At 29.4% G+C, this 21,945-nt stretch overlaps 1 protein-coding gene across 1 annotated transcript; it reads right to left on the minus strand.

Annotated features, from left to right (window-relative positions):
• Positions 1–1,264: 1,264 nt before the first annotated feature.
• LOC100798823 (cyclic nucleotide-gated ion channel 2) lies at positions 1,265–7,010 on the minus strand. Its single transcript, XM_003552501.5, has 8 exons — positions 6,584–7,010; positions 5,565–6,225; positions 3,832–4,047; positions 3,413–3,726; positions 3,037–3,148; positions 2,677–2,913; positions 1,994–2,080; positions 1,265–1,899 (listed from the first exon to the last, which is right to left on the minus strand). The coding sequence occupies exons 1-8, from the start codon at positions 6,610–6,612 to the stop codon at positions 1,411–1,413; spliced, it is 2,145 nt and encodes a 714-aa protein (XP_003552549.1). The 5' UTR covers positions 6,613–7,010; the 3' UTR covers positions 1,265–1,410.
• Positions 7,011–21,945: the final 14,935 nt, after the last annotated feature.

Raw genomic sequence — 21,945 nt, forward strand, 5'->3', positions numbered from 1 at the left:
CTTTATACTGAAATCACTTCTCACTTATCTTTTTTTGAGTTTTTTTTTTCACAGTTAATAATGTATCTATTTATGGTTGGTGTGATTCTGATTGGGCTGGATGTCTTTTAACTCATAGGTTTCTTACCGGATGGTTTATTCTACTTGGATTTTCTCCAATTTCATGAAAAACTAAGAAATAACAAACAATATCTTGCTCCTCTATTGAGGCTGAGTATCAATCCATGATAGTTGTAACAGGAGCATTGAAATGGTTAAAAGGTCTTCTCCATAGGCTTGATATTTCTCATTCTCAGCCTATGCGACTTTATTGTGATAGTCTAGCAGGCTTCATTAAGAACTCCGTTTTTTCATGAGCGCACCAAGCACATGGAAGTGGACTATCACTTCATTCGTGACGAGTATCTCATTGACAATATTACACCTACTTATGTTTCAACATATGCACAATTAGCTGACATTCTCAGTTCACATCTTTGTTGTGCAAGTTGTGGATATGTAATCTTAGGAGTTTTATTTAAAGAATCAATCCGTATAGTTCAATCTTATGAGATTTTGTTGTAACTCTCTTGTATATATTTATGTATTAACATAACATGAAATACATAATTCTTCTCTCATAAAATTCTTTAAAATTCAATGTTATTTATGTTTACTTTAATGGTTTCTTAATATTTGAAGAATTTAATTTTCATACAATATTGATATTATTTTTTTTACACTCCCAAATAATTAGAATCATTTATATCATTTAAAAATAATTATTACAAAAGTTAACAATTTTATTATTTATAATAATTTATGATTGAATATTAGTATGGAAAATATTGAGAAATGTAATTTGTACAATAATTCATAAAACAAATTATACGAGAGAAAAAATATAATATAATATAATAATTTATAATACAAGTGTTGTTATATTTTTTTTTTACGGTAACAAGTGTTGTTGTATAAAGATGTATGAATAACAACTGAAAAACATTCATGCAAATTGCTATATTTAAGTTGAATTCATATTTAAATTACAGTATGAAATATTATCTAATTTTAACATGTATTATAAAATTAAATAATTACTTGACAATATATAGTTAAATTCTCATACCAGAACAAAACTGTGAAGTAACTGACTCTACTATTTCTTCTCAACTGATTGTCCATTAAGCACCTAACAGCCCCTCGGCAGGATGGGGATTGCTCAAGACACAATTTCCATGAAAAATGATTATGGTAAACTTACAATCAAATGAAAGAAGGGGTCTCAATAATTTTTTCAATTACTCGTACTCACTTTGTTGTTTTTTTTTTAATACATTTCACCTTCAACAGGTCTAATGGATTTGAAATACAATTTTATTGAGGATCAATAACCAACAACAATAAGAAAAATCATGGACACACCAGTTTTCATTCAAGGTGGTCATGTGGCCTTATTGACATGAACATTGCAGCATATTGCAAGAGCCTGCGTTCAGTGCCTCCATTAGTGTCCCTTACAGGGGTCACTGGACCTTTAGTCCTCTGCCTGTAACGTCTCCAAGCAAATTGAATGTTGACAGCAGCCCAGGTTCTCCAATTGGATGAATAATATCTTGCTGTTCTCTTCAGCCTCTCGTTCGCAAATTTGTACCGGAAGTGATCAGTGATGTACCTCAAGTGATTGGCATCAAGGCCAAAGGCTTCTGATGATTCAAGACACACAAATGTAGCCGAGGAGGCCGGAAGTCTATCGATAAACGGCCTGCGAAGGCACCATGAAAGCAGCTCGTCACCCAAAAACCCTCCTGGCTCAAGGATGCTTGAGGCTACCATGCCTTTGCTAAGGCTTTGGTTGCGTTTTATGCGCCCTCGGACGATGAACACCATCCTTGGTACAGGATCACCTTCTCTGATTATCTGTTTCACAAGGGTACATTAACAACATGATGGTCTTTTTCTACATGGAATAATTTGGTCTTTAGATGATGCAAATTGTTTACATGATTAATACCTTTTCATCTTTAGAGAAGACTAGGGGTTTCACCCTGTCACAGATGTTGTCAAGAATAAGATCATCCAAGTTGTGGAATAGAGGAACCTGTTAAACAGAAATAATTACTTATTAGGAGAGGTTGCTTACATAGCCATAGCAAAAGGGTTTTGTTATTTGCACATCACAAAGTGATGATATAATTTCCCCTATGCTGTAATATTGTTGTTTCTATAAGTATGTGAACATCTCGGGCATGAAATTTGCAGGACTAAATGCTTATGGGTGGTCCGATAAAGGGTAGCCTAATAGGAGGCCTAACAACAACTACAAGGATAGATTTTAATACTATTTTAAAATTTTAAATTTAAGCTTAACTTAACTCCAAAAACTAGTGTATAGGGTGAAGGTTGTCCCAACTTATATACACTAATATAGGATCTCCAACATGGTACATGTTGCGGTGAATAGAGACCAATGTGTTTGTGGCAGCTGCACAAGGAACTAATTTCTTTTCGGGTAGTGATATAGAAAAGTTCTGTTATAATTTATGATGCAGTCAAACAACATTCTAGAGTTTTGGTGAAGTGATGTTTAAACAAAATTACTATTGATAAAAAAAATTCTTAATCTAACATCTAAGAATACCAGCCAACATAATGAGGCATTTACTATCTAACTTCTTTCATGTGAACATTACTTGCCTTTCTAATGAGATCGAGGCAAAGATGGCGCTTGATGTCCCTCCTCAGCCCCTCTGGCAAGTCTTTGATCATTTCCATCTCATCTTCTCCTCCCATTGCTGCCCATCTCTGACGTTCAAAATGGCGAACTCTCTGTCTTAATCGCGATGGCAACTGCCTCCTCCTCATCCACCATTCCATGTCACGACATCTCAGCTGCATCTTTCTCTTCTTTGCCATGACTGCATGTAAGAATACCTACACGGTAGCATTGATTCCATTTGTTTAGACTATGTTTGAGTATGAAATAGTTTTTCAGCAAGTACAACAATAACCAGCATCTTTTCATATTTACTTATAATAATAATATACTTTGCATACCTGAATGTTACCAATCAATAATGTGAAAAGCAATAGTCCACTGAGTACTATGCATATACTGAAAATCACTTCTAGCCAGTGGCTTGTGGGTTCAAGATCATTTCCGAAAGTGCTGCAAGAATTGGTAGGGATCATGAAAACACACAGATGCTCAGTACAACATGTACAATATAACTTTGGATACATCTCAATCAAACACATTAAGGAAACATTTTTGCATGAATCCAAATGCAATCTATTTTCCCAACTCATAAAAACTAATAACTAGATAAAAAAATATTAAATATTTCTTAATGTGTAACAATAACATGAGCAAGCGCAAATTTCTCAACTAGAGAAATAGTAACAATAAGAGTTTGTTTATTGACAAATTTACCTGAGGGTCATCAAACCCCAAAAAATGGGATAAAGAATCTTTACAGCCAAAGAGTTGCTGGATATGACAGGAAGTGCCCATTGGTAGATCCCATATTTGAAAGGTCCTTCAACATCTAAGCACAGAGGCTTTCTTACCACTGTTGAGTTTCCACCACATGAATCTCCTATCGCGCTAGCTGGTAACAAAGACTGGTAGCATATCTCCTCTGAGCATGACACAGAGAGATTGCATCCATTAGTTCTCTCACACTGCTGCCGGAGGCACGACGCAACACGTTGAATTGCAAGGACATACCAGCACCCTCCAGCAACCTATAAATTAACCATGAGGGGAAAAAATATTGAACTTTTTAGCAATGAATTTTGTGACAACTTGATAATAGACAGGCTCAAACTTCAGTTGTGGGGTTTGCTTACATGAGAAGCAATAAAATAAGCTATGAGATTGAGACCAAAACCCCACCAAATGGTGCCGAAGATGTAGCCTGTGACTTTTTGCATTCTTCTCATCATGCAGATGCTATGGTAAACCTTAGGGAGAAATTGGAACAAAAAAATCAATAGCATTATTGTCATAATGATTTTAATTTTCTCTTCTCTTAGCAATTTTGGCACTAACAACCAAAACACAACCTGCAAACAGAAGGAAAACACACAGTTAAAAGAGAGTTGATATCAAATAAACAAGCAGAGACAGAACAGACTAGTGAGTATATGTTCATTGTATTGGCTTCTAAAGCCACCCTTTAAATAATTCAATCAAAACTTTCAATTTAAAACATGCTGTTGAAAAGCCATTTCAATATAGTCAATGGAGCAGGAGGCAACACATGTATGAAGATACCAAGACTCCAAGAGGTCCAAGACAAAGATGTGACTGTGAAGCATTGACATACTTTTAAATATATTTCTCTGTACTACTGACCATGTTAGATGTCTATGGTTAAGTAGGCCAGTAATACTCGATGGAAAGTAGCAGACTGTGAAATCAAACTTTCAACCTTTTAAGCACAGTGCTTTTAAGACTTAGAAATCGAGCTACCACTGTCTAATAACTTGTCTTTCACTTTAGGCACTATATGTTAGTGAGGAAATTCCAATTTGTTCACTTCAACTATTATTTATAAAAAAATTACAAAATAATGACTGATATACTAAGATAAATATAGGTTAAATATTACACAGCAAAATGCATCTTTAGTTTAATTGTAATTTTGGTCTTTTTAGTTTAAATTATAAGCATGAAAAATATTAATGACATTAAGATTAACTGAAATTCATTAGAAATTATAAAATTTTACAGGTATTACTTCTTATTTAATGAATTTCACTCATGAATTTGTAATTACCAAGCTAGCACTCTTCTAGTGAGCAAATTTCATCACCCAAATCTTTCTCGACTGAATTAAGTCCCCATACGTTTAAAATTAAGCAAATTTGGTCCCTGTACTACCTAAAATTTCTAAACTCTCATTTTCTACTCCAAATCTACAGAAATTGAATCCATCGAATTGTTTTAAAACTTCCTTTACTCAAAATATACTAACCAAAACACCATCTTTTATAATAAAAAAAATTGAAAATATTTCATGGTTAATTTTACATCTATAAAATCCTTCAAATTTTGTTATTTTTTCAACTTTTTTAACAACTAGTATTATTTACTTAAAAAGAGAATATTGACAAATTTTTTAGAGCAATAATTGAAGAACTAAAAGTTTCTTTTATACATATAAAAGTTTTAATAAGACACTCGTTACCACAATTGTCAGTGTACTTTCACCTTAATTTACCAAAGTAAAAAAAAAACATTAAAACATAATAAATCAAAAACGACATTTAACCTTTTTGATAATATCTTTTTATTTATTAATTCTTTGATCTGTTTTCCCATTACACTTGACAACAGGCTAAATATATATATATATATAAAAAATGGGTCATTTCACCCCGAAAAACCAGAAATTTTATAAAAAAAGTGAAAGGTGTTATTAACGTTACTCTTTTCAATTACCGCACGGTTCTCCTCCGATCTCCAGAGTGAAGATCGAAGAGGCAAACACGTGCGAGCGAGAACGAGGAAGCGAGTGTTTTTACTTGGCAATGTGGGATAGAGTGAATGAAAGTAGCAGTTTACGAAAAATCCTTACCTGGGGGACTGGGAGGATCACGAATGCGTCGAACCAGAATCCCTTCAACGATCGCAGGTAATGCGACGCGATCTCACGCGCGTCCCACACGAGTTTCCCGCACCCCACCACCAGCGACTCCCGCGATACGTACGCCAGCCTGAACTGCAGCCACACGTGCAAGAGGTGCACGGCGTCCACGCACGTGCGCGCCACCGTCACCATCGCCGCCAGCCCTCCGTCCATGTACAAGCACGGCGACCCCTCCCTTCCTATCGACAGCGAGTAGAAGAACAGCGGGTCTATCGCCAGCGCCACCCCACGCGCCAGGAGCAGCGCGCGGTTCCACCTCTGCACGCGCTTGCTTCTCGGATCCAGAACCCGCCCGAACGGCCCCCGACTTGATCCGGACACGGTCCGAAAGCCGAGGACCTTGTTGGGTCGGCTCTGGATGGGAACCAGAGACGACCCAGCCGAAGCCTCCCACTGCAACTGGTGGAAGGCACTGTCGCAGCTGGTGGAGTGAAACACCGGCACACCTACTTGCGTGCAGGCGTAACACTCCACCCCGCTGCTAAATGGATTGTCATCCACAACTGTGGCAGCACCGTTCTGGAAGCTGTCGCTGCCACTGTCACCATTGCTAATTGAATTCCTTCGTCGCAACTTTTTGCTAATCCAACTGTCAAAAAGAGTGGACATAACAATCATGGGTTAATGTGATATGTTATTATAAACTTATAGTAGTAGGATTTATGTTGAATATCTTAAACAAGTAGCATAATTATATACATAGTGTATGACATGACTAATTGGCAAGCCTGAAACGTCCGTTCAACGGAAAATTAAGTAAAAGTAATAAATATTTTTGTGCGGAAAGTGAGAATTTTCTTGTGTCTGTAAGGATGCAAATGGGTTTCCAATAACACACTCAATGTTGGAATCTATGCTTGAAGTGGTGTCAAGATTTAAATTCTTCTGGGTCGAGAGGTGTCCACGGATATGTATATATATATAGTGCATTAGATGAGATAACGTACCGAAGGAGAGAGGAGAAGGTGTTGTGCATGGTTGGAGATATCGGAGAGAAACCATTAGCATGGGGAAGAAGGTGAGTTACATGGAGGGATTGGGAGGAGTGGGATTAGAGTGTGTCAGAGGAAGGCACATGGAGTGGAAGAAGGGTACTATATAAGAAGAGAGCATGGAAATGAGATGAGAATAAAGAGGGATGAATTTGCATGTGAAATGGAAGAGGGTGGGGATTGGAGCTTACGGTTACGCAACGTTGAGGGAAGGGTGGTGGGGTTGCTACTCTCTACTCAACCCTGCTGTTTGCTCTTTGCCGTTTTCTGTATAACTTGGGACCACCTTCTTTTGTTTGCCTCCTCCTCCTCACACTACTCTTTTCTTTCTTTTTTTTCTTCTTCTTCTTCTTATCCTTCAACTTTGCATCCAAATGTCATTACTCATCCTCTATGAGAATTTAATATATATGTATTAAGCTAAAGATTAAAACTATTGTAAAACTTAATGTGCTTGTATTAGTATAACAAACTATTCCATACACAATACAAGTATTTTTCTACCAATGTAAAAAACCTTACTAGATAATAATCAGTATCTACCTTTGTAGATAAAGAAAAACTATTGGAGACACAATTATATACTTCTGGCTTTATATTTCTAATACCATTTACACATTTCAATACAAAATTTGATGGTTATTATTTTTATTAAAATTAATTTTACTCAACTTTAAAATAGACTCTAAGTTGTTATAGTTTAAACGTTGTAATCAGTAGTTATATACTTTGATTTTATTCGAAAATTTGTATGGCTCATTTTAGAATAAACTTTACATGTTTATTCACTCTGTAATTTTTGTTTTGTTTTAAAATACAATTTTTAAATTCTATCTTGGTTTCTTGCTAACTCTGTTAATTGAAATGAAAAAATATATATTAATAAAAAGATGATCATAATTTAGTTAAATATATATAAGGAGAGATTAAATTACATAAGTATAATTTTATCAACTATTATACCATCTATTATACTTATCTAAAGAAAAATGATAATGACATTCTTGTAAAATATTTTCTCTGTTAATATCTTTCTTTAAACCCTTTAAAGTAAAATTAATATTAAGCTAACAACATTAAATAACTTGAATTCACTTTATAATAAGGATATTTACAAATTTGAGACATAGAAATATTGTTCCTTTAAACTAAAAGTGTATTTTTAATATGCATGTTTCTGGAAAAGATATAAAAAAATAGAAATAACTACATGTGATAAATGTCGCATATAACAGTGACAACTTTTTCCTGTTTAAAAGTGCAAATAATGAAATTGTGATATTAATGATGGTAGCATGAGATTACACCCCAATAATAAAAATTATTTTAAAATATCCAAAAAATTTGTTATCTTTCTTTAAAATAGAAGGTATCTAATTTTTAAAAATTCTCGAAAAATAATTTATAAGCCTTGTATTTTGAAACGTATAATAGCCAAGAGTACAATGATTTGAAACAGGAAAACATTCTACTTATCTTCGAATACCAGCTGGCATCTTTTTTCTGTTGAACAAATAAAGACAAAGTACATTAAATACTATTTCTCAAGCGACACATAATATTCAAATCGAAACATTTCTGCAATCACATGTGTATTCAGTTTATTATTTTACAGTAGAAGGATATTAGTAATTAATATTCGTCATTTCATATTTTCTTCATCCCAGCATATTTGTTAGTATCTGTTTGGTTTGTTGGTAACATGAATTTTTAGACCATTCAACCGGGAAGTATATGAGAGGAAACTTTAAAATGAACATACACTAAGGATTAAGGATTGTGTAACGATAAACCAAACACACTGTTAAAACACTCTATTAAAAGTTTATTTTTTATTATATCTTAACAATTATATTGGCTTTGTTGTATAAGTAATCAACCATAAAATACTTGCAGTTTTATAGTTTAGTTTATATAGTTTAAGAAAATAATAGTATAATAAATACTTCATAATTTTAGAGTTGTTTTTAAGTGTTCATTTCCCGGAAGAAATTAAACGTAGGATTAGGGAACGTTTGTTTCAAGATTAATTTTTTAGGCCTCGGAAATATTTTTTCCTTCTGAATATAATATGAAAATATTATTCTTGGATATTATTAAAAAAATATGTTTAGTTAACTATTAAAATTGGTTTAAATTACTTTTTATATTTCCAATAATGATTAAAATATGTGTTTGGTTGGATAACTTTTCTGAAAATATATATTATAGTTATTAAAATATTTTTATGGAAAAACTTTTTTTACATTCCTCATCCCTTTCCATATATTTGACGATTACAATAATTGACAAAAGAGCAATATTAAAAAGAGAATATTGGAAGGAAATGAAAGAAAAATTATTATAAAATGTAGGAATTAAATTGATAGTAAATCAAATTAAGAAAATATTAACTAGGCACCAACAAAATTTGTGGGATCGAAAAAAATTTAAACATATATCATCAAGAAACAATGAGAGAGTAGTGATATACTGATTAATAAGAGGGTATATATAAATTTTTACTCACTAAGAGATTCTTGTCTTATGTCAATAATTTTTTCCTATACTTTCTCTATCGGAATTAAATATTAATACAACATGAGATTATGTCTTTCCTTGAAATAAAATATACTTAAAGATTAATTTTTATTATCAGCTCATAACAAATGTGAGATAAATTTTAAATCATGTATTTTCAAGAATTACAAAATAATTTGTGAAACAAACACTTCCTACCTACCTAGAGTATTATTATTGGAGATTTCACGTGGACTAGTAATATGGTCATATTAGTATATATAATTATAAACAAGCCATCATTATTGGATATATTGAGTAACCCCCTATCAAATGATTATCAAAAGCAGATGTCAAATCCTACAAAAATGAGATATTCAGTCTTCACGGTATATATTAGGAGGGACTACATTAACTAAAATTTAAGATGTTGAATCTTTCACATAAAAGGCAGTGTGTCAGGGATTCTACCTTGACTAATGATATAAGTGCAACTATTAGTAACATTATTTTGTAAAACAAATCATTTAAAAATTGTAAATTAAGTTAACTTTTAATTTAGTTTTAACATATATGAATAAAATAAATACACAATAATGCATTCAAAGCCAAAAGTCTGTAATCAAAGACCAAGCTAGTGTCATTTGGAGCATGTGATGGTCCTTTCTTTTTCAACATACATTGGAGCGAATGGCTTAGAACGAATCTCGAGAATACTGATTTAATTCATGGAATAGAGTGGAGGAGATCAATCGCATGCATTTTCGGTGTGGGTCTCTATGCATATGGTGGCGCAATGATGCCACTTTTAAGTCTTAATTAAAATAGGTGACCCTTCAATGACGTGGTGAATAAGATGTGGAACATGCCTCAGGCTTTTAATTCCCAGTATATACCTTGAATTCAGCTTTTAATTTTTCCTTTGCCTTGAGTTCTAATGTCGGATATGAGATTGAAGCCACCAATGTTGGATCAAGTGTACCTCTTATATATATAGTTCATATATAATTGTAATGGATCAGTGATTGAAGCTGGTGTGCTAAGGCTACTTGTGGTGGAGTTCTACCACATGATAATTGCTTTGCTGATAAGTTGGGAATTGTTTTTATCTTGGATAGCTAAATTATCGTGAATTTTATTTAGAATAGTGGTTTTAGTAATATACTATTGTTGTATATTCTGTTTCTCCAATAGTAGTGAGCCATTCGAATAATGGTTGCTGTCACACACTCGTCCTTATTATAATTTGGTGAAGGTCATTCATATATTTATTAGTACCAGATTATAGATCAGGTACTTTGAATTAATGTCTTGTGAAATTAAAGCGAACTAGGTTGAGATGGTTTAGCAAAATATGTGGGTTGAATCTTCAGTTTACTTTTCGTGTTTTAAAATAATGCTCCCTCTTTTCTTTTAAAAACCTTAAATAAGGGCTAGCTGACCATACTTGCATAAGCTTTTTCTAGAGATTTCTAAGTCTCTCAATAAAGATTCATTCAAAAAAAAAAAATAGCATTCTTGTCAACTAATTATAACACAATATCCCATCAATGTATTTTTTAAATGAGTCAAAGATTATTTGATTAGTTGAGAAGAATGCTGATAACATATTTTTTTAAAAATACTTTTAACATATATTTTTTTATATTATCAGCTAAAATTTATTTACAACTAAAAAATTATATGAGATGGTCAATAAATAAATCTTATGATGTATATAATTTTATGATTTCTAAGGATTTTAAATAATAAAAAATAATGTATTCAAAGTAGTATATTAAAAAAATGTTACTAACATTAGCTAATTAATTTTTTTTTTAAAAATAGCTAATTAAAAAAAAATCTAATTAGTATTAACGGGGGGGATTATATGATTTGGTTTTGAGAAAATTATGTGCTCCTTATTTTCTCTATCGTTGCTTTCAAAGTGACGTGACGGGTAATTATTAATAAAGGCAATCAGAGACTAACTGGTCCATTTAATTAGTTTCTATCCATTCACCACCAACTTAAATAAACAGTTATGTATAAAAAAGGAAAAAAAAAGGCAGCTTTTTTCACTGTATTTATCTAAATTTCTTTTTGTTAAGAAAAATGTTTTTTTACTTATTTTAGAAAACAAATCCTATGTATTTCTTAAGAAAGAACTTATATAAAAATATTTATTTAAATTTTTTAAAAAAATTAAATAAATCCACCCTAAATCAGATAACTTAAAATTGAATCATCATGAAATTAATTAAGCGCCACACCAACGGAAATTATAATTATAATATATTTAAAGCATGAAAGACAATCGAAAAGTGAAAGTGAAAGTGTTTATTCACCTTTATCAGTGCAATTAACAAGATAGGATCTGTGAAAGGACAGCACCACGTGTTTTGTTTGTGTAAACTAAAATGTACAACTGCTTTAGCATTTCACTTTGACTATGATAGCTCTGTTGTTATCGGACAATATTTTCCATTATATATATATATATATATATATATATATTCCAAGGGAGAATTAACTGTATCACCTTCTATTATTTCACACACGTAAGTTTAGAATAAAAGTTACATAATCACATATGCAGAAAAAATTATCCCTGTAGTTTAAGAGAAATTTGGATTAAAAAAATAAATGGTGGAATTCATCACCTTTTTATTTTATTTTCTTAAAGAGAAAGAACAAATAATGTTATATATATATATATATATATATATATATATATATATATATATATATATATATATATATATATAGATTCATATTTAATATTTTGAATATGGGCATAATTATCTATTTAATAAAAATTATTTCTTTCTAAAATCGTTTTGAATTTTATGTTTCAAACTAAAGAAAGCATTATAACATTTTTAATGGAGATTCTTGAGTTGGGTTCTTAAACTCAAGAATTCTTCTACACCAATTCTATCATTAGATTGTCATTCAAGATTTTTAGCATGTAGATTGGATTTTAAAAAGAAAAGAAGTCTCAAGAACTCAATTTTTTCAAAAAAAAATATTTTTTATTGTTAAGAATTCTCAAAAAAATATTTAGTTAAATCTAATTTAAAATTATTTAATAAAATATATTTAAGTGAAACCCATAAAAGTGATTCAAGAATTGAGAGTGAAATTTATTACTAAAGAAAAAAAATACATCTTATGTAACACAATAAGACCTAAAAAATAATCTAACAATTCAAAAGTGATTATACTACTACTAAAAAGATGTTGTCAGTTCCTTATAGTTGAAATATGATCATTAAGATAAAAAAAAGAATGAATAATTAATAAAATAAATAAATAAGAGAAATGTGTATTTTTTTAATCATTATAATAAGGAGTGACACACTTGAACTTAATTATTAGTAAAGAAGGAGCCCGGGCCCTTGCTCATGTTTTTTTTATTTGTGATTAACTAATCTTTTATAGTTTCTCTTCTCGTATTAAGCTTGTTTTGTTGTTGTCTATGATAAATATTATTTTGTTTCCTAGGAGATTATGTTTATTATTTTATTTGCACAATTTGACTTATATAAAGGATTTCAAGTTATTGTGGAGATGAATTTTCTATATTGAAATATGGTAAAAAATAATAATAAAGGAACTGATATTATTTTAAAAATAAGAAGACTATATTGACAGCAAAAGAGAGCTTTGCAGATAATTAAATTGGGATAAAAGGTAGCCAACTTGAGCACCATTGTACCTAAAACCTTATTAACACACTTAACATGAATGTAGTAAGGAACAATGACATATATGTAAATTTATGATGAAGACATAAAATAGTGTGCATGCTATTTTATATATATAAGAAACTAAAACCAATACTATTTTTTAATACATATGAGACATAAAATAGTGTGTTATTTTACCACACTATTTTATGCCTTCATCCATTTGTTTAATTATATTTTCAAATTTTATTTATTACTAATTATTTATTTATTATTAATTACTAATTAAAGTCTTATAAAATTTAAGTTAAGGTATAAAAAAATATTATCTTAATTTACTAAATTGATCTATATTTTTTAACAGTGTTGTGGATCTATACACACAACACGAGGAATTAACTGTGTTAATACCACCCATTCAAATAACACCATCCATTCAAACAACTTAAAGCGTCAACACACTTGACACCTCAAACACATGATATTAAGAAAAAATACATAAACCTAAAAAATGGTCATAAAACGAATTTAGCTTTTTGGGTAGCGTCATTTCAATTGACGCTTTAATACGCTACGTGTTCTCAACAACCCACATTGGTATTCTTTTTTCTATTTTACTTTGGTAATTAATTTTTTAATTACTAAAATGGTCAAGAAGCCCAAAATACAAAGATGACATACTTCCCAGTGATGGGGAAGATTCACCAGCAATGCAATTCACTTGGACAGTGGGAACATGACGAACTTTATGGAGAGGACACGATCTAATTAAGGACAAAATGTTGTAGAGCTATATTATATTGTGAACAGAGGAGAAAAATTTATATTTTATCTGATATACTATAATTGGTCCCTTAAATTATTTTATAAAACAAATAAATAAGTAAATAAATAAAAAGAATTGTTTTAATTTATTTTTTTGTTGGTTTACATAGTTTGCTGTTTTTTTAAGGTAGCTTTTAATTTTTTTTTAAATACTTTGGTTTCGTTTTGTAGATCAAAGAAAAAGAAAAGAAGATCACACATGTGTCATTCATATAGGTTCTCATAACGCTAAAACAAAGACCTATTTGTATTATAAATGTAAAAATAGTTGATGCAAAAGTTTTACAATTAGAAAAAGGAAAAGAAGATATACGATAAAATAATTGATTACTGATTTGAATTACTAATCTTATGTGGAAAATTGTAATGCGTATTTCTTACGTATAATATTCACTTATTCAAGTTCATACATATTTTCAATGTGACATTTTAGTTAAATTTAAATTGTTACTTATTTTGTGTTATTTTATTACATTTGAATTTGAATTACCATGTTATTTTGTCAATTTGGAATAATACATTTAAGCAGCATGTAAGAAAAATCATGTCTTGTCTCTATATCAAAATCATGTCTGTTAGTCAATAAATATCTTACAACATATCCAACTTTAAATGTAAAATAAAAAATCTTATAAAAAAATGATAATTAAAATATGAATTAAACATTGAGAATTATAAAACACCTCATGATCTAATAATCTTCTTTAAAATATCAATCACCTTCAAATAATTCAATCAAGGATTTCATATGTCGCAAACTAATTTAATAATTTATGTTATTTTGTTAAAAGTATGTGAAAATGAGATTTTTAAATAAAAAAGAAAAAGAAGTATAAAAAATTAAATAATGAAATAAAGAATAATAGAAAAATAATTTTTGGAAAGTAATAAGATATTTGTGATAGAATTTATTAAGTTAGACAAAAATATATACATACAATTATATTATTTATTTATCATTTTTATTATAAAAGATAATAAACAGTAAAAGCATAAAAATATATTCTTTTCATTTTTATTATAAGACTCAAATTGATTTTCCAATTTTGCAATTAATTTTTAATAATTCATTTTATTAAGCAGGTCTACTATTGTCACCGTATGTGATAAGAAAAATCATTACATTATTAAATTTAACACAACTAAAATGCAATAATGTAATAAAAATGCATTGAGTTGGATTTTTTTTTTTTAACTCAAACATATTCACATCTATTAAAATATGAAATATATATTAATTTTAGCACAATAAAAATTATATAAAAGATCAAATTTAATACAATAAAAATGAAAAACACACCGGCACAATAATACATTTGTTTTCGTTAGTAATCATAATCTCCCTGAAAAACATGTTGCATTGACAGGTTAATGGTACCAAATTATTTTTGTGGTTAAAGTGGAAGTGGATTGATTCCGTAACAATCTATTTTTATTTAAAGATTTTGCGTGTTAGGGTTAAGTCATGCGTGTGCGAAATGGTAGGGAACGTCTGTTTCCAACTTTTTTCCCTAGGTGGAAGGTTCGTAGTGTCTGTGTTACACATCAAATTTCGTCGGCGCCTGCAATACATCGCATGCAATTCATAAATTGATTGACGTGTATTTATTATCATTCTTATCACTACTTGCATTCAAAATAAATATACAGTCCACGGATACCTCATTTGATAATTATAAGTTAGCAATTCAATAATTGAGGAAATTTTCAGGTCAGATCAAAGTCAAGGATTATCTTAAACAAATCATGGCAAATTTCATTCTTAAAAATGTGCATAATAATAAAAGTTTGATTTTTAAACATTATAATGTAAACAAATTCGTATCAAACGTAACGTAGTTGGTCCAAAATAAATTTAAACAAAAATAAAAATAAAAATTCCACTACAAATAATCAATATGAGATTTTACAGAAAAATTATAGTATATCAATAAAACTAATATATATTTTTGCATCAATACAATGACCCCAAAAAATATAATTTTTTATACTAATAACTAACTAAAAATATAATTAAAAAGTGTCTTTTTAAAATAATTATTATAAAAATCAATAATTTTATTATATATTAATTTATAATTAAAAAATAATACACAATATCTTTGCATTATCAGTATATTTTAATTAAGTTTATTAATAGTAAATGGGTCCCAATTCTTTATATTATTATTTCCTTCGTGTGATCCAAAATCTTTGCTACCGTAATAAGCCGGTAATGACACTGTTGAAAGATTCCTACACAGTACTCATTTGTTTCCCTCTTCCTCTCGGAAAAGCAAAGCAAAACAGAGCACTTCCACGTCTTTTTTTTTTATATAAAAAAAAACTATTAAAGTTTACAAAATAATATATGATTCTCACTTTTTATTAAGTGTCTCTCATCTTTAATTTCATGATTTCAATCATTAATAAAGAATATAATATTACTAATCACATCTTCCTTAAGCAAGAGAAATGAGAGAAGAGGAGTGTTTGAACATGTTGTAAAGAAGAAAGACTACCATAACCCAAGTTTGTAAGATGATAAACCTTTCCTCAAAACAAGAAAATGATAAACTTATATATCAGCCTGTTACGGTAAGCTCATTGGAGATTTGGATTACAGCTAAATTTCAGATCGGAAGGGGTTAGTGAAATGAAATGGATGGATCATGATCTTTTCCTACTTTAATTAGTTGGAAAAAAATAAAACTAAATTAACCACATGATCATAATAGAATGAAACATTTGTCCTATTAATGATTATGAAAGAACCGAGGCTAAAAGTAAGTTTTAACTTAATAGTTGAAGAGGGCTGAGGTTTGTAAATCATTTAAGGGACTAAGTTCTTGTTTTGAACTTGCAGATTGACTTGTTAGAAAAAAAATTTCTTCTAGTGTATATTTTGTTTTATTAAAATATGGATTGGATTTATGACCTATGTATTTTTTTCCTATGAGCTTAATTTCATTAGGTGATCTAATTTGAGCTTTGAGAATCACAGTATATTTATAAGTTTGTTGGGTCAAGCCTAATAGAAAAGCTTGTTGAGTGTATGGGTAGGACCTGATGGTCTAATATTCATGATGGTTAGATATTAACTATTTAAGTTACCAGGTTATTTATTATTCGTGACGTATGGGAGCTTTTATGACTTAAGTGACTGCTCTAAAGGGTGTCTTCAAGAGATACACAATTTATGAGTATTTGATGCTATTCTTTTGAGCATTCTAAATCTTGGTGGAGATCTTATAATGGTTTCATATGTGTTTTTTTAGCCTTTGGAAACTATTACAATTGTTTTTCATGTTCAAATCTTTCGTCCAATTTGTTCTTCCCAAAAGTAGTTCGATTTTGAATCACTTCTCAATCCTAATCAATTGTGCCAGTCATTAGAAATAGTTGTTAACCGTTAGAAATAATTATATAAGTTATTTTATCTATTAGCCATAAAAAAACAATTACTTTAATCATTAATCAATTTTAGCACTCAACAAAATTAGAATATATTTAGATTAAGCCCGCATCGGTCGATAGCCATAGACAGAATTAACCGATCGACTAAATTAACAGTTAATCGATGATTAATAACTATCTTTAATAGCAAACACTTTTAGCAAAATCATTTTAGATAGCTAGCTTCTATTAAACTCTCGATTGTTTCAGAACACATAACAGTACAAATTTCACGTGACTGCTTAGTGCTTACATATTTTTGCAAGGGGTCCATCTGCCTTTTATGATTATAAAGACCAGACAAGACATGTTTATCAGTTGCGATTATTTTTTACAGAAAAAATAACGATCCAAATAGCAGAAATCATTCTATTTCACAACTTTGGTCGCTCTTGTGAAAGAAATTTTATTTTAACTCCACAAATACGGTTATGGACTTAATGTATATTTTCTTCCGTTTTATCATTGTTTTGGAACTGGAAGATCGATCCAATTAATCCGTTCAAATCAGTTTTTGTTGAATTATTGTAAAATGTTGAAAGTTTCCATGAAAAGGGTTTTATTTTCACAAGTGCACCTATTGTTTTATATTATGTATTTATTGTATATCTTTAATAGAAAAATACACATAAATGAATAAAAATTAAATTATAATTTTAACCTTAATCCTTTTTTTTCCTTTTCTTCTCATCTAAGGTGAAATATCCAAATGTTTCTAGGTTGCAACATCTAGCAATTTTTTTTTTCATAACCAAGCTGTCGCCTGTGAATCTCGTCCAAGGAGAAGACAATGTTTACTATAAAACTTAAACAAAAGCAACAAAAGAGAGGGAAAAATAATACAGATTTGATTTTTATGATGTACTCCAATGTTGGACTACTTCACTTGATATCAATTAATTTTAAATTAAAATCTAACTGACAGTTGAAATATTTGGTTATGTCCTGACAATGTGTTGCATGGTCTTGTTGAGGAAGAAAGGAAGAATTCTCGTTTTAGTAATCTTGGAGCTCATAAGCTAGTTTATTTATGAGTGAGCACTACAACATATATGATTAAAATGCATAAACAATATAAAGATTATCATAAAATTATAAATTTCTATATGATAAGTTTATTAATTTTATAATAAATATTTGAAAATCGTATTTAACTTTTTTATTAATTAATAGTGCAAAAAAGTTTTATACTTATAATGCATGACATTATACTCTAGATTTAAATGAGTTTATTGAAAAGGAACATTATTCTTTTTAAAAGTATATGTAATTTATAATTTATATGGCACTGTAAGTTGGATGTAACATTTTGTTTGTGTAACATGATTATAATTTATGAACGAAACATTTTCTTATTCAAGAAATAAGATATTTTTCACGTCATTTTCGAATGGGAAAACCAAGAAGGTGCCTTTGCCGTTGTAGAATCTTTTCACACAATGATTTGTTTTTTCTATGGTGTATCTCACAAAGTAAATGATGGATACTAAGATCGACATATCTCTTTAGGAGATAAAGAAGGAAAGGAATTTTTATATATAAAAAAAAAACTTGAATTAAAATGGTTCATGTTGTTGTCTTTTTTCGCATTTCAAATTCCCCAAAAGTTAAACGTGACGCACGATTTAAGACACTCTGAGGGCAAAAAAAATTATTTTTCAACAATTATTTTTCCCGCTCAAATCTTTGATATATAGTTTAGATATTTTAATTAGGTGGATCTATTTGAGAACTAAAACTGCCTCAGTGTGTTATCTTTTAAATTATAATATGAGAAATGCACTTAATATATCCTATTTAAAAAAAACTAGTTAAACCCTTGTTACTTGGAAGAAAATAAAAGTACTTCTTTTATAGGCAGAAGCTAATAGTTATTAAATAATTGTGTTGTTAAAGTATAATATTATCAATATAGTTTTTCTTACTGCAATATTATCAATATAATTATTCATATATATAATCATATAACAATTTATACAACACTTTTTTAATGTCGAGGCAGTCTAGCTATTTCTCTCTATCATAACATTCATTATATCTCACACTTCTCTCTTTTATATCTCTTTATGTCTCTTAATTGTAAAATTTGTTATACAATTTATTATATAAATAACATTTCTCTAATCAATATTATGACATGACATATATTTTATTCACATGTCGATAGATTAAGATGACAACATTAATAACATATATTTTTTATTTAGTCTTTTTGGTCCCTATAAAATATGGGGCCATTGTGAACCTTTTAAATAAAATACAATATCAAATTGAACTTTAAAAAAAAAAAATAATTAAACAAAAAACAAACAAACAAAAAGATCATTTAACCTTTAATATATGCAAGTTGGGGTCTTTTCCACAAAATCATATTGTCCTATTTTCTTGCTCATCTTTCCTACATTGACAAACCCATGAAAAGTAAAATCATGCAATTTTCAAAAAAAATATCAAGAATATGAATCATATGAAATTGCTTGTGTTTGAATTGTTTCTCTCATTAATTCCCCATGAGTTAATGCAAAAATCATGTAGAATAGATTTATAAATCTAAAAGAGAGGTTAAAACAATATATTCAACGAGAGGTTAAATATAAAATTGAAAATAAGAAAATCAAAAATCAAAACAAACATATCTTCTATATATATTTTAAAAATTAGAAAATAAAAAATGTTTTTAGAAAACAAAAATAAAAAATATTTTCTCAAACCAACCAAACCTGCCCTTAAGATTTTCAACTAGGATAATTTATCACATAAAATAATCAATTTTTTTTTCTTAAAGATATTTTGGTCTAAGTTTAGACTCCGTGCCACCTTCTTCATGTGGAGGTGTGTGCAAGATTCTTGTCTCCCCATGACTTGTATTACACTTTAACCCCAAAACATTAAAGGTCTTATATTCACCAGTATTTAATGTTCACATTCTTACTTTGAGACTTCACTTCTCCAACAGTGGAGGTGTGGTAAGTACCTTATGTTAATATTGTTGACTCTCTCTTTGCTAGGAGAATGATCGGTAGAATATAATATAAAAAATTATGGTTCTTGATAATATTGTCCAAAGGATCATTGTTGTTGATGTTACCTCTAATCCCATGGGGGAAGATGCTATTTGTTGGTTGGTTGGGTAATAAGCAATCTCACGGGGAAGACACTATTTTTTTGGTTGGGTAACAAGTTTGAAGGGCTTGAGAGTAGGATTTGGAGAGTTCCTCTTCTTCTTGAGGTTTTTTTTAGTGGATGTTTGGTAAAGGGTGTGCTAAATGCTCCTCCTAGTTGGAGTCCTCTCTTAATTTGTTGTGACTTTGATCCTCCATATCTACACGCAATTCTCCTAGTATTCTCTAAGTAGCTCAATACTTTCTTTGTATCATTCTTGATTTGTGTTCAACTTTTGGTCAGTACAACAAATGGATGAAAGACGGATGGTGACTAGACTACAATCACCATCCCATAGTGCATTTAAAAGAATAACATCTATGCAAAAGTTAAAGATGGATAACACGGGGAAAGACAATGACTAATTAAAAAAATTTATCAAATGTTTAAAATTATTTTTTCGTCTTAACACATCACTATTATGTATTTTTTAATACCACTGTTAATGTATTCTTTTAATACATTTAAATAGGTATCACTATTAAACAGTGCTTCTTACAACTTAAATAATTCTTTTTTTTTTCAACCTTACAACTAATTTTATATTTTTGATTCCATCAATACTGTTTTTTATAAATTAAGTCGCAATTGTTTGAATTACAACAAAATTATACAAAATTAAAAAAATTCATTTATTCTCTCTTTTAAGAAATAAAATTATGAAAATTCAATTCATTTTAAAATATAAAAAATTGATATGAAAATGAAGGCATAGCAAAATAAAAAATGACCATATATGTCGGGTTATTGTGTAGGTTTGGTAAAAGTAAAAAAAATTAAAATTTTGAATTAAATTAATGGGAATTTGATAATTTTGCATAAGATGTAAGAATGAAAACCGATATTTAAATATGACACAAAATTAATTTTTACAAAATCAATACTTTTTACATTGATTTTAGCCAAAATTAATGTTGAAATTTGGTAGAAATTTACCTATTAATGTACTTTCAACATGAATTTATTTGTAAATTAACTTTGAATGTCATTTTTATAAGTTGAAAGTGTCTTTATTAAATGTTTTTAACATAGCTTATTTTTTCAAAATTAATATTAAATGTTTTTTAATGGATGTTAAATTTTTTTTTTGTAGTAGTGTATTGAATAAAAATAAAGATTGCATGGTAAGGTTTTTTCATCTAAAACAGAGTACCTGTATTCTCGAGGAGACCTTCAATTAAACTAAAATAATTTCATACCAATTCATTCGCCAAGTGGGAACACCTTATATAAATTTAAGAATATGTGAATTAGAACAGAATTTCATGGAGCAAATACTAGGAACGCTGGAATTGGATATGTTCTGGCCAACAAAGAAAAAAGAAATGGTAAAAGCAATTACTTCAATAGTTGACAAGATGAACACAGAGAGGAACAAGATTCCAACAAGATAAAAAATACAATGCATGTGATCAAATTCATCTAGTAGGGGAAATTAGGATTAAAGTTATGTGTAGTAATAATCATAGGCTGATGAAACACGTGGGGAAGCCTTACATCAGCAGCACAGAAATAGCTCAAGAAGATATACAGCCAAGAGAGCATCCAACTATATGTGGCCAAAGGGAATGAACGTTAGTTTGTGATCCCTCACAAGGTTTCAATTTCAAAGCAGCCACCAATAACCAAGCGTGCGTTTTGTTTTCCAATGAAATTGCAAGATTAATGTACGTTTATAGAATCATTGATTTGATGTCATGATCAAACTCACATTTTGATGATTTG

This window comes from Glycine max, chromosome 18 (genome assembly GCF_000004515.6).
Source record: "Glycine max cultivar Williams 82 chromosome 18, Glycine_max_v4.0, whole genome shotgun sequence".
Lineage (NCBI taxonomy): Eukaryota > Viridiplantae > Streptophyta > Magnoliopsida > Fabales > Fabaceae > Glycine > Glycine max.

Bases quoted from the DNA above. Each gene is read 5' to 3' on its own strand.
- LOC100798823 (XM_003552501.5), bottom strand. From the start codon at position 6,612: ATGCACAACACCTTCTCCTCTCTCCTTCG. The intron at 6,226-6,583 runs GTACGTTATCTC...TCTTTTTGACAG, and splicing joins ACCTTCTCCTCTCTCCTTCG to TTGGATTAGCAAAAAGTTGC. The intron at 3,727-3,831 runs GTAAGCAAACCC...GTTAATTTATAG, and splicing joins CTTATTTTATTGCTTCTCAT to GTTGCTGGAGGGTGCTGGTA.